Genomic DNA, 12577 nt, shown 5'->3' on the forward strand with positions numbered 1-12577 from the left:
AAAACATGACCACCGTGCAGCATGTTACATTACTGTGCAACATGATCACACTGCACAGCTGATTGTAATACAGGGTTCATGTGCAATATGCAGAGTGTGTAAGTGTGCAATACTACATTCTTTCAGTCAAGTATATTTGTATAGCATGTTTAAAACAGCCTGACCAAAGTGCTTTACAGACAATGCATAAAAACAAAAACAACAACAAAGGAAAACATTTGAATACATTTGATAAAGAAGAAGAATATATATATGTATATATATATAAACTATATTGGATTTATTTAAAATTATTTCAAAGGTCAGGGAAAAAAAGGTGAGTTTTGAGTTTTGATTTGAATTAATTTAATGAGTTAATTTTTCTGATGGGGTGGGGGGGCAGTTGATTCTGAGAAGGCACGGTCGCCCCTGAGTTTCCGCTGAGCTCGAGGGATGACAAGAAGAAACTGCTCAGAGGACCTGAGTGATCGTCCTGGGGTGTAAGGGGTTAAAAGTTCTGATAAGAGGGAGCTAAACTGTGCCTTAAAAACCAGTAATAGAGTTTTTAAATGGATTCTAAAATCTACAGGGAGCCAGTGAAGCGAGGCGAGTACAGGGGTGATGTGCTCTCGTTTGTGTGTACCTGTTAAAAATCCTGCAGCAGCATTTTGAACAAACTGCAGACGTGAGAGGGACGACTGGCTGACTGACCATAAAGAGGGAGCTACAGTAGTCCAGGCGGGCCGTAATAAAAGCATGGATACGTGTTTCTGCATCTTGGAAACATAAAAACAGTTGAACTTTTGTTAAAGGAGGAAGCAGCCTTTGACCACAGAGTTAATTTGTTTGTCGAATTTGAAGGTGGAAATAAAAGTCATGCCAAGGTGTTTTTGCCGAGGGTTTAACATAAGAAGACAGTGAGCCAAGTTGTTTTTTACAGATTAAGTTGGTGGAGTCAGGAGGGCCGAACAGAAGTACCTCAGTTTTTTTTTACGGTGGCTGGGAAGTTCAAAGCAAAATTACAAAGTGTGAAACAATTACAAAATTTGAGACAAATTTACATTTTGAAAAACATTTTTACATTTTATAACCCCTCACTCAATGACTTCCGGGTCACGTGCTGCATTAGGTACATTCCCTCTCTGTCAAGATTCTGTCGTTTGTAAATTTGTTTGGGGACCGATTGAAGTGTTCTGCCACTTGTACATTTGTCTCAGTGCTTGTAAAAGTGATTCACGTCTTGTAAATGTGTTATATAAAATGTAATGTTTTTTGTCCTTGGTAAAAAGTGTTTTGGTTTTGTAATTTTGTTTTTCAAAATGTAAATTTGTCTCAAATTTTGTAAGACTGTTTCACACTTTGTAATTTTGCTTTGAACTTCCCAGCCACCATAGCTTTTTGGAAGTACTGGGTGCTTCCTTCTAAGGGCACCCAGTGGCAGCATGTACAGGAGATAGAGTATAAAATGATTGTACCTATTTATTTCTCTGTGCATCTTTTTTATGTTTCTGCATTTACAGGTTTGACACTTGAATCGTTCGGCTCCTCTGCTCTTCTTTTGTCTTTCAGTTTCTGGTCTTTTAAAGAGTTATTAAATAAGCCACAGTAAGAGATGTTTCTGTGTTTATTTTTATTTTTTAAGTGTCATGTGTTTCTTGGATGCTGTCGTTTCCTCCGGTCTACAACGCTGCAGAAACTGCATATGATGTAACAGTGACCTCTAGTGGCTAAAACGTACATTACACATTCTTACCACATCATTAATACATTCATGGTACTTTTTTGTTCTAAGAAACCACCCTGAAAGTCGGATCTTTAACCCACAGTTGACGGGTCAGGGTCTAAAAACGACACCCTGCCAACATGAATGAAGCCGCAGACCGGGATATGCAGATAAGCATGAGGCATCAGAGCCAAATGTACAATTTAATGGGTTTTTTTAAATTCAAATCCAGACTCTATTATGTAACTGTTCAGTGTAAATACGTAGGCCTAGAAGAAGCGCAGTAATTGTAATATACATTTTAAATTCACACTCATCATGCATCCAGCACTTGGACAACTTTTTAATAAGTGTAATTATCTGAGAGCTAAATTTTAATTCACGATGCCAGAAAACAACCGTGAACTCGTTCAAGGATCCTCAGATCCACCGAAGAAATTCCACAGAGGGGGAAACTCTGAATGTGAATTAATGAGCTGCTGTCTGGACCACATGCAGCGCCACAGCCACGCCTATAGGTGGCACTGTGCACTCATGCAACTTGTGAATCAAAAGAGGTTATGATTGAGCAAGACTGAAGATCATTAGTGCTAATTATTAATGAACAAATAGGGAGGCAGATGCACTGTAGCGTGACTGCAGTGAGAGCTGAGTATCTGTGTAGCACAACAACAGATCAATGTGGACTCCTTTAACTCCACAGGAGGCTCAACCAGTCCTCTCCTGCTCTCATGTCTGGGCATGGAGCAGATATTTAAACCATCAGCAGCTCCTCCGGTGTCTCAGCTGTTTAACTCCACTAATGCCGACTAATTAAGTGTGTGTGTGTGTGTATGTGTGTGTGTGCGTGCGTGCGTGCGTGTATGTGTGTGTGTGCGTGCGGGCCGACCTGCTGGGACCACCACGCTGTGTGTGAGTTCAGAATGCAGACTCCCATGAGCTGAGGTCAGGAGGCTTCAGGCTGTGGACATGAATGATTAATCCTGGAATTGACTTTTCTCTTCTCTTGCAGAGTGAAGACAAGATCAGCTGTTCCAGGTTACTCTTAAGTCATGCATGTTGTCGTTCCAAAAAAAAAAAAAAGGACAAAGCAGCAGGAGGAACTTTGGAAGGATTATTCATGTGAAGGTAAAAAAAAATAAAGACGTCATTTGTGTCTGCTGAACATTTGGACTCAACATCTGATGATGAATGTCGAGAAAAACGAGAGATTTAATGATCACAAATGTGGGCTGACGTCTGCACAAGATGAAGCGCCGAGCCTCCGAGTATTATCAAAGATAATCATTTATTGAAAAAAGAAAGGGATAATACAAATGAAAGAAAATGATTTTGTCACATAAACGGTTTCATGAGTCATTAACAGCGAAAAAGAGTTCTGGCAGGAAACTCATTAACCGTCAGACTTTGCAGACATTTGATGAGCTTGGTGGAGATGAAGAGTTTGGACACAGGGCGCTTCCAAAAGTGCTCTCTGTGGAGTTAATACTGTACAGTGCAATGCCAAGTAAACAATACATCACATCTGGTCATTCATTGGTAAACATCTTTTATATCAAAGAGCTGGAAAGTTCAAAGTTTCATCAATACAGTACATGTATAGCAGACTTCACACAGACCCTGGGCATCCTCCCAGCCTCAGAGTATTTCACATTTAATTATCTCCCTTTGGAATTCCCACCAACCGCTCCTGATTAGCGTTGCTTTTCTGCAACCTTCAGTTGAGTTTCTCCGAGCCTCAGCCGCTCTTCTCACAGTTCAGCTGCCCTCTGCTCTCCTTCACTTTGTCTCTCTGGGCCTCCGCAGTCTTGGTCTCTCCTCTCAGATCGCTCACCACGGCTCGGAGGGTTTTGAACCTGTCCAGTCGGCTGCTCGGGGCCGCCTGCAGTTTCACCTCTGAACCCTGAGAGGCACTGAGGGAGCTGAGGGAGCGCACCGCCGCCAGGCCACGCTCCTTCCCGTTGGAGCGCCGCGGCGTGGTCATGGTGCCGAGCTCCCCCGGGTGCTCCATGTCCCTGATGACCTCACACAGGTAGCGGGCTAAGTCCTGGCTAGAGAAGGAGAGGGTTTTCTGGGAGCGGCGGAAAGTCAGAGGGGAAGGCAGTGATTCTGTCTCTGAGGGGGGGATGGCCAGACGCAGGGCGATCGCTGCGCTGCCATTGCCATTAGTCATCCCCTTCTTGTTGTTGTCCTGGGGGAGCTTCGTCTGCGGGTACGAGATGATGCTCTGTGGGTAGCTGTAGCGCAGAGACTGAGCCGGGCTGGGCTGGAGGGAGCGCTGCAGCTCCACCATGTTGAAGGCATTCTGAGAGAAACACAGAGCGAGAGAGAGAGAAAGAGAGAAGAGAAGATAAAAGGTGTTTTTTTTCTCGAATTTAAGAGATAATGAAAAACAACATTGCCACATGACACCAATCTGTGCTCGGAGCTGTGTGTGCTCGGCTAATGCCTCTGCTAGCAAATGAATCTGTGCCTCTGTCAGAGCTAAAGATCCAGCATGAAGGGCGAGATGTTGGCTACAACAGCCCCATTGATTAGCCACGTAATTAATTATCTGATTGCAGAGGAGAGAAAACTGCTATTACCAGCAGCACTATTAAAACAGAGGCATTAACAGCATGCCCTGTCTACTTGCTTAATTTCAGTTAATTGGCTCAGATCTCCAGGGGACTGGTATTTGGTTTTCATTTGGAGACACCAACAAACACCTTTCTGCATAAAGCGTTTGCTGGTTTAGTTCCTGTTTGATCAGATTTTATGCGTTTAAAAGGTCTTGAAATGACATTTAGAGTGTATTAGGAGGCTGAGATCTGAAAGAAGTGCAGCATTTGTGTTCAGCAGTGCAGTGTTTACCTCCCCCTGTGTGTCTACATACCAGCATGTGTAAATGTTTACCTGGTCCTGCTCGCCTCCTCCCTCCTCGTCGTAGTTGAGCACGTTTTCCCGGATGTCCTCCCACTCGCCGTGGTGCGCAGACACATGGTACACGCCCTCCTTCAGGCCCTTGTGCCTCCTCCAGCAGGAGTAGAGGAAGAGGCCCAGCATCAACACTGAGGGGAGCCAGAGAGCGGGGTTAACACAGCGGGGGCCCTCGCACAGGAACACATCTTTGGGTGTGGATGTAATAGAAATGACATTCTGTGTGTATATGTGCAGCTTCCATCAAGCAAAGAAATACAGATGATTAATGATTAAAAAAAGAAAAAGCAGACAAACAAAATGAGTCTGTAAGGTCGCACACTTAAAGGGATAGTTTTGAAGTACTGTTGTAAGAGGTCATGAGGTCAAGACGTTGGTCAGCACGGCCTCTTTAAGGAGAAACTGGAGGGAGGGACGGAACAGAAGCTACACTACACATCGCTGCATTTATCTGCAGAGTCCCTTTGCACCTTTAAGGAAAAGCTAAAGACCCAGATCTTTATGAACACCTACGACCTTAATGGTGATGATGACGATGGTTTTGTTTGATAATGACGATATTTAGGATGGTTTTGTTTGATAATGACGATATTTAGGATGGTTTTGTTTGATAATGACGATATTTAGGATGGTTTTGTTTGATAATGACGATATTTAGGATGGTTTTGGTGCCGATTAGAACTCTCAACAACAGCTGGCCATGTTGTGCTCTGTCTCTGGTCACTTCCTGTCAGCACCTGTGTCTTCCTCTGGTGACTTCCTGTCACCACCTGTGTCTGCCTCTGGTGACTTCCTGGCCCTTTCCGAATAGCCACAGTTCAGTATGCAGTATGTACTATTCAGTATGGAGTTTCAGTATACTGAACTTTCGTGGTCATTCAGTATGCATTTTTTGGGTCCACCTCAGTATACTGAACATTTCAGTATGGATACTAACTTCCGGGTTTCATGCAGTATGGATCGGATGCGTGCTTTCAGGAAATGAATTGTATTTTACCACCCACAATGCTGTGCGAAATTAAACGTAAATCGTCACGTCACGTCCGCCTCCAAATCAAAACAAACGAGCGTGGATTAATTGAATAAATTTTTAATCTAGAGTTAAAGTCCCGACTGAAATCGCTACTTTAAATTAACAACAAAAAATATAACAAATGTCTGCATTATTATAAAACCTTTCTCCCTCTATTTAAATAATGATTTCACTATTTAAATGTGTCTTTATTGGTTTATTTTACTTTATATTCTCTATATTACTGTCTTTCATTTGTACTTTCCTTTATGTACTGTATGTTATTTAGTTATTTAATCAGTTATTATTTTTTGTTTACCTGACTGTATATGAGCATTATTCTTCTTGAATAAAGCTAAACAAAAAAAACCAACAAAAAACGAGTGAATGCGGCCGGTTCGAGTAACGTAAATGACGTCACTTCCATACTGAATGAATCAGATGAAGTAGGAACAAATATCTGTCTACTGTGCGCGCCTACTGAATAGTAGGTACTGAACAGTAGACAGCACGGATAGTAGGTACTGTCTACTGCCTACTGACAGATTGAGTAGGTACTTGGTAATTTGGATACAGCCCATGTCACCAGCTGTGCTCTTCCTCTGATCACTTGCTGTCAGCACCTGTGTGTCTGACTTAAAGCTGTTCCTTCATGACGTTGTCTCCTCCTCTCTACATCCTTGCCCGTGTTGTTCTTACTCTCTGATGTGTGTCCATTTGGATTAAAGCATCTGATGAGTGAATTGTAGGATTGTAGAGCAAGAATATCAAACTCTACAGCTATTACTGAGACGAGACAGCCAGATAATCTTTCAACACCTTGTGCTTTAAATGACTTCAAACTGGGATGCTGTAAAATCCAAAATTCACATTTTAACAATCAGTCTACTCGTACACTGTCGAGCCAACTCGCTGAAGGCGGAGGAAGACGTATGTGGTGTGCCTTAGTAGTGCTACTACAAAGTGGCTTGCTAGCAGCAAAGTAATGCACTGACGTTATTCTACATATAGCGTTCACTTATCCTACATGGTTATTTCCTGTAAATTAACTATCTACGTGGTACAACTGCCTCGTCTGCTGCGACCAGTTTATCAACAAAGGGGCAGAGCTGATCGACAGCTCCTGTGGCTTACACACTTACTATTGACAACCACCTCATACAACCCATCTTCAAAAAACCAAACTGTCCCTTTGTAAGACGTCCTAAGAGAAGACACATGGAAGCAGCAGCTCCACCTGTCCCCCTCTCCCTCTCTCGTCCGCTTCCTGTCTTAACAAAGAGCGCGGGTCCTCAGAAACCTATTAACTGGATATGCAGTCCTCCCAGCTTAAAGTCAAAGCCTCGGTGTCTCGGCTGAACGTGGGGAGGAATTCTGCAAGAGTGGAGCAGGAAAAGGTCCTAAAGCACACACATCAATCACAGCTATTGTGTGCTGAATTATACAACATGCTGCACTGACCTTTAAAGTCCATTAATCTCAACCAATATTTTTCTCCCATCTGCCATCCCTCTTTCTCTCTTCCTCTTCTGTTTTTTTTTATCTGTGTAATTCTCTCTTTGGTCGTGGAGCTCCCCTCCTCTCTGCCTCTCTCATTAACTCTCTATGATGCTATTTTTCGGCTCCTCTCTGGCCTCTGTCTGGCCTCGGCTTTTATCTCTCGCACTAGATGGGATCCATTTCGACTAGAATAGTTTATATGGTGTGTGCTAAGTATCTGTTTAATTGGAAATCTTGGGAGAAATGCAAGGTAATCACATTAGTCTGGATTTTTAAAGTAATTGCTTCGGAGGAGAATAATGCAGTGAGGGCTCTTTGGGGTCACACTAACAGGCAGGTATTCATAAACAAAGATGGAAAAACAACTCCCCAAGAGAACACCTCTCCAAAAAAAATAGATGTTATCTCAATTAAAAATCATCTTCTCTGTGTTTTCACTGCCTCACTGCATCAGCTGCTGCTTTTATATTTCTATGCAGCCCTCACACCAGGTAGAGATGCTAAGCTTCCCCCTCTCTCCTCGGTGTGCGGTGGATTGGGAGCGGTATCGATCCGGCCTCCTCACCCTTGCAGAAAACACCAGAATCTCGATGAGTCTGGTTACCCCCCTTCAACTCCAGAATTACACTTCAAAAACTCAAATCTCAAGTGATCTTATCTAATATCTAGTCAAAAAAAAAAGTATTATACCTATCATAAACCACATTAACATGGAAAGTCCAGATTAAAATATGTATTCTTATGTACAGTTTGTAATGAGTAAAACTACAGTATCAGCCAATGCAGGGAGCATATGGTAACTTGTTCAGTATTTCAAAATAAAACTTGAAGTACGTACATAAGTACATCTCATTTCAGGACATTTAAAGGAGTGATTACATTAGTGTGCAGTCCGGTCCTCTGAGGTCCAGGATAATGAAGGTGAGCTGGCGCTGATGAAATGTGTATGTGGCAGACTTTTATTAATTTATGTTTTTTACGTTTATATCTTGTCATATTGAATGTTATTTATTGAGAAAGGCTGACTGCATGCGCGCGTATAGCCTGAATAAAACTGAATGATTATGATGACGTGGCTCAGTCAGTAAAGTTTGATACTTAGTGAAATAAAATGTGTAACAGCCCATCCTAACAGCACGCGGCACGAGCGAGCGTCAGCGACAAAATCAGCCCATTGTTCCCTATTGGAGTGTCCTCTCACTCGACACAGCTTGTTAGCTTATCTTACAAAGTGGAGATAGAGGTGCATTAATCATATCCACATCCCTGAGTTAAATGTGATCTGATTTGTGACACCAGAGAATAACTTTTTCAGCTCACCACGACAAGCTTCTGTGTTGTGATTTGATTCAACAGCTCCTTAAAGAGGACATATTTTTACCCTTCTCCACCTTTTCAAGCAGTCCCCTATAACGCTGGCGTGCTGTTAGGACACGGTGGAGGAGACATCAGTATACATTCTGCAGGTCAATTCACCACTTCGCCGTCTGTGTCGCTAATATATCCCATGCTTCCGAAATGTACGTACGCCTGAGTCAGCATTAGCTTACCGGCGCTCACATCATCGTCAGGTTTGTTTTTATAGATCGCAAACTTTGCGTGGGAAAAGGCGTACGCCAGTTTCAGGCCATGTTTTTATGCATACGTAGCGGTTATAAATGAGACGACAGGACTCTCTCAGTTCTTCATGGAAACTTTAAACAGTATTAAGACTGTCTGCTTAAACAGTATGAAATGAAGGTTATCTTCACTTGTTTAATACATATTTGATGCTTGAACACACCCTGACCGTCATGTCAGAGGAAAGATGGCTGCCATGGAACTTTGTGTTTAAAAATAAACATTTACGTCTGAGTGTCTTTTCTAGAACAGAATCCTCGGATTGTTTCATTGTGACATAAATGGAACACAGAGGTCACAAAACCCTCAGAGTCCGCTCAGATCTTCATAACCACTCTGAGCAGTCTCATCATCAGTCAGTATTTTACAAACCGTTACACAACTAGTAGTTTCTACTTCTGTATGTAGTTTAACTACAGCGCTTTAACAACAAAGCTCAAAATCCAAGGAGGAGCAGAAATCTGGAGGCACCCTGCAAGACTCTGCTTCCATGTTTGAGTCTGTGAGTCCAGGAGGATAAAATGTTTCAGCTGATGGCAGAAAACGCTCATTTAAGAGAGCAACTCCAGGATGTCGAGTACCAGCAGCAAATTAATTACAGCAGATATGTAGCTGCAGAAAAGAAAGCTGCAAAGCTGAAGACCCAGCTGAACAAGGCTCGCTCCGATCTGCTCAACACGGAGAATAAAGCTGCAGCTTTTGAGCGCGAACTTGAGATGGCAAAGCAGAAAATGAAGCAGCAAAGCGTCAACACCACTGCTATGGTTTCTGCAGCCGATCAGTGCACCCAGACTGAGGAGAAAGACGCTTCAGAGCTGATCCTGCTGCTGCAGACAGCTCATGAAGACCTGGAGAAATGCACCCTCAAACTTCAGTCCAGTGAAGACTTGAAGGAAGAGGATGAGCAAGAGCACCACCAGAAGGTCCGGGCTCTGAAGTCGGGCATCCTGAGCCTTGGTGTGAAGCTGCAGCAGGAACAGACTGCTTTAATGAAGAAACACACAACAATGAATCCCTGCACCTCAGAGGAAGACGGCAGCAGCCAGAGGAGCCAGTCTGCTCAGGACGAAGAGGTGGAGAAGATTAACTTCCATCTGCAGAAGCTCCAAATTGATCTCCTGAACCAGGCCCTGAGTCTGAAAACAGTTTGCAAGGAGAAGAAAGCTCCAAACAAATACCAGTGGGTCAGAACCCACCAGGAGCAGGAGCAGCAGACTAACAAGCTGGACGAGAGAGCAGAGAGTCAGAGAGCCGCCGATGTGGAGAAAGATCTGCAAAGGATCAAAGAGGAGGCTCAGACCGAGCTCGAAAGGTCCCGCGCCCAAAATAAAGCCGAAGAGAAGCTGCGGCTCCGGCAGAAAGAGAGGAGCTCCCTCTTAGACGCCTTTCAGCTCCTCCACAAAACCCTGAAGGAGAAGGAGGAGAAGTGGATGGAGAGGGAGAGCTACATGGCCTACAGGATGGATGAGCTGGAGAGCAAGATGGAGGAGATGTTAGAGAAGAAAGCAGAGAAGAAGAGAGGCTGGCTGAGACGAATGTTCACCTGCTCCAGCTCCAAATAACCCCGTCTGTACCCTGTCACCTGCACCAAAACATGTCAACTACAATGTGCATGTAAAGAAATATATAAATAAACAAAAAAAATGAATCAGTGCATTCATGTTTCATGTCTGTAGAGAATTGTAAGAGGCATTTTCAGTCAATGTAGAAGTGTGCAGGATTACAGCAGTGTCACTGCTTCATATGGTTTCCAATTACTCAAATTATTTTGATATAGTTAAGAAATATTTCTGATAGGTAAAGGGAATTTTTATTTACTAATTCTAACTCGTACTGTGCTTAATTTAAGGTGGAAATAAAATGTGATGAACTAAAAAGGTTTCAACTCATCGCTGAAGTCAAAAGTTGTTTCTTGAAGGTGTGACCTGCGGCATTAAAGGCTTTGAGTACTAGAAAAGCTTTATATGCTCAAGTCATGGGGGGGCAAAAATACTTTTAAATAAAGCACGTATTGCACATCCACTTTTTCCTCAAATACAAACACACTGAAGTCGGAAGAACGGCCTCCCAACTCAGAAACTGGGACCATCTGAGGAGCACTTGAATGCAGCATATGATTGGCCATTTGCAAAATTTGCTGCTGCAGGCTTAATTTTTCGACTTTTTATATCATGAAATACCATTTAAATTTGGATTTGTCAGTTAAATGTGGCTTTTATTAAGAGTAGGGTTGTCAAACGAATCCATTTATTAATCACATTTCTAATTGCATGTTTGAAATCCAATTATTTAGCATTTTAAAATAAAAATTGTTAGGCTTTAATTTTGAAATGTTGTACTGTCTTAAGCTGAGAGTACTTTACTTACTGTGTGCTTTTATTTTGAAATAAAGTAACTCCCTACCTGTAGAGTGAAGGTTAGGACATGAAGTTAAGCACAGTAACAGGAAGTGGTTAGGGATCCCAAAGTGAGGTCAAACAGCTCAAAGGAACGGTAACAAAGGTCAATGTGTGATGTCATAAGGTCAATGTGTGATGTCATAAGGTCAGTGTGTGATGTCATAAGGTCAATGTGTGATGTCATAAGGTCAATGTGTGATGTCATAAGGTGGATATTACTTTGGACTCGTCAGCTGAGCTGTCTGAGAGTTTGTTAAAGTGAAATGAGACATTCAAAGAAGCAGCAGTGTCCTTCTTTTACATCACTGAGACTACAGTATTATACTATGCATACTATGTATGCATTAATTTTGGATCTTTATTAATCATGATTAAGTGGTTAATACTGACAGCCCTCATGGAGAGTAATGAAATATTTAGACTAGGAATTAAACATACACACCTGGTATTTTACAAGTTTTTACAGTGTACCTGCTCGGAGCTGCTGCCTGTGGGCCTTCACCCCCCCAACCTTTCTGCATCACCTGAGCTGATCCACGCATCTCTACAGGGGAGGAGTTCGATACCCAGCACACACACACACAATTAGGCCCAGGTAAACACACTAGTTGCCCTTACGCCTGGAGCTACTACTCGGATTTGTGTGTGTGTGTGTGTGTGTGTGTGTGTGTGTGTGTGTGTGTGTGTGTGTGTGTGTGTGTGTGCGTGTGTGTGCGTGTGTGTGCGTGTGTGTGCGTGTGTGTGCGTGTGTGTGTGCAATACATCCCGGGGAGATCAATATCAATCAGGCTGTGGAGCAAACATCGCAGTCATTCATCAATCCATAATGCTGCTGCCTCTTTGCCCTCTAACCGTTACTACGAACAGAGTATTATGATGTCTGCCCGGACTGGACTGTGCATCATGAACGAGTAAACAACTCGAAAACATCATTCTGATCATAAACATTTCACACGTTCACCAAATCCAGTGTGAGGAGACAGAGGAGACATGAGCTGCAGCAGGACAGACCAAACATCAATGAAAGAATGACAAAGACAAAGTGAGAAGAAGTGGAAGGAAATGAGACAGGTGAGGGATGAGCACAAATCATTTATTTATAAAAGTGTCAGGGTTGAAAGGAACAGGCACTTTACATGAATACTGGTCATCCACAAGAACCCATATGGGACACTCATTTCTTTCAGCCTTCCCAAACCTCGTGTCAAATTTGATTGTGGACTAACGAGTCCCGCTCAGATCATCTGTCAATAACACACTGTGCTCGCTCTGAGACAGCGTGCGCGTGTAGAGCTTAATAATGGATGATCGTTTTAACTTTTAATGCACGTCGAGACGGAGAAGGAGTCCCCCTTTAATTTAGCACCAGGCCAGCAGTCTGGCTGGGTGCAGTGAGTGTGAGTGTGTATTTATGGCAGTGGTTCC

At 42.9% G+C, this 12577-nt stretch overlaps 1 protein-coding gene across 1 annotated transcript in view; it reads right to left on the reverse strand.

Annotated features, from left to right (window-relative positions):
• Positions 1 to 2971: 2971 nt before the first annotated feature.
• LOC132973278 (neural-cadherin-like) overlaps positions 2972 to 12577 on the reverse strand; it is a 112006-nt gene continuing 102400 nt past the window's right edge. The window contains exons 32-33 of the mRNA XM_061036648.1: positions 4598 to 4752; positions 2972 to 4007 (exon numbers count right to left, since the gene is read on the reverse strand). Coding sequence (XP_060892631.1) covers positions 3441 to 4007; positions 4598 to 4752 — 722 coding nt within the window. The 3' untranslated portion in view covers positions 2972 to 3440. The remainder of the gene's footprint in view (positions 4008 to 4597; positions 4753 to 12577) is intronic.

This window comes from Labrus mixtus, chromosome 4 (assembly GCF_963584025.1).
Source record: "Labrus mixtus chromosome 4, fLabMix1.1, whole genome shotgun sequence".
NCBI lineage: Eukaryota > Metazoa > Chordata > Actinopteri > Labriformes > Labridae > Labrus > Labrus mixtus.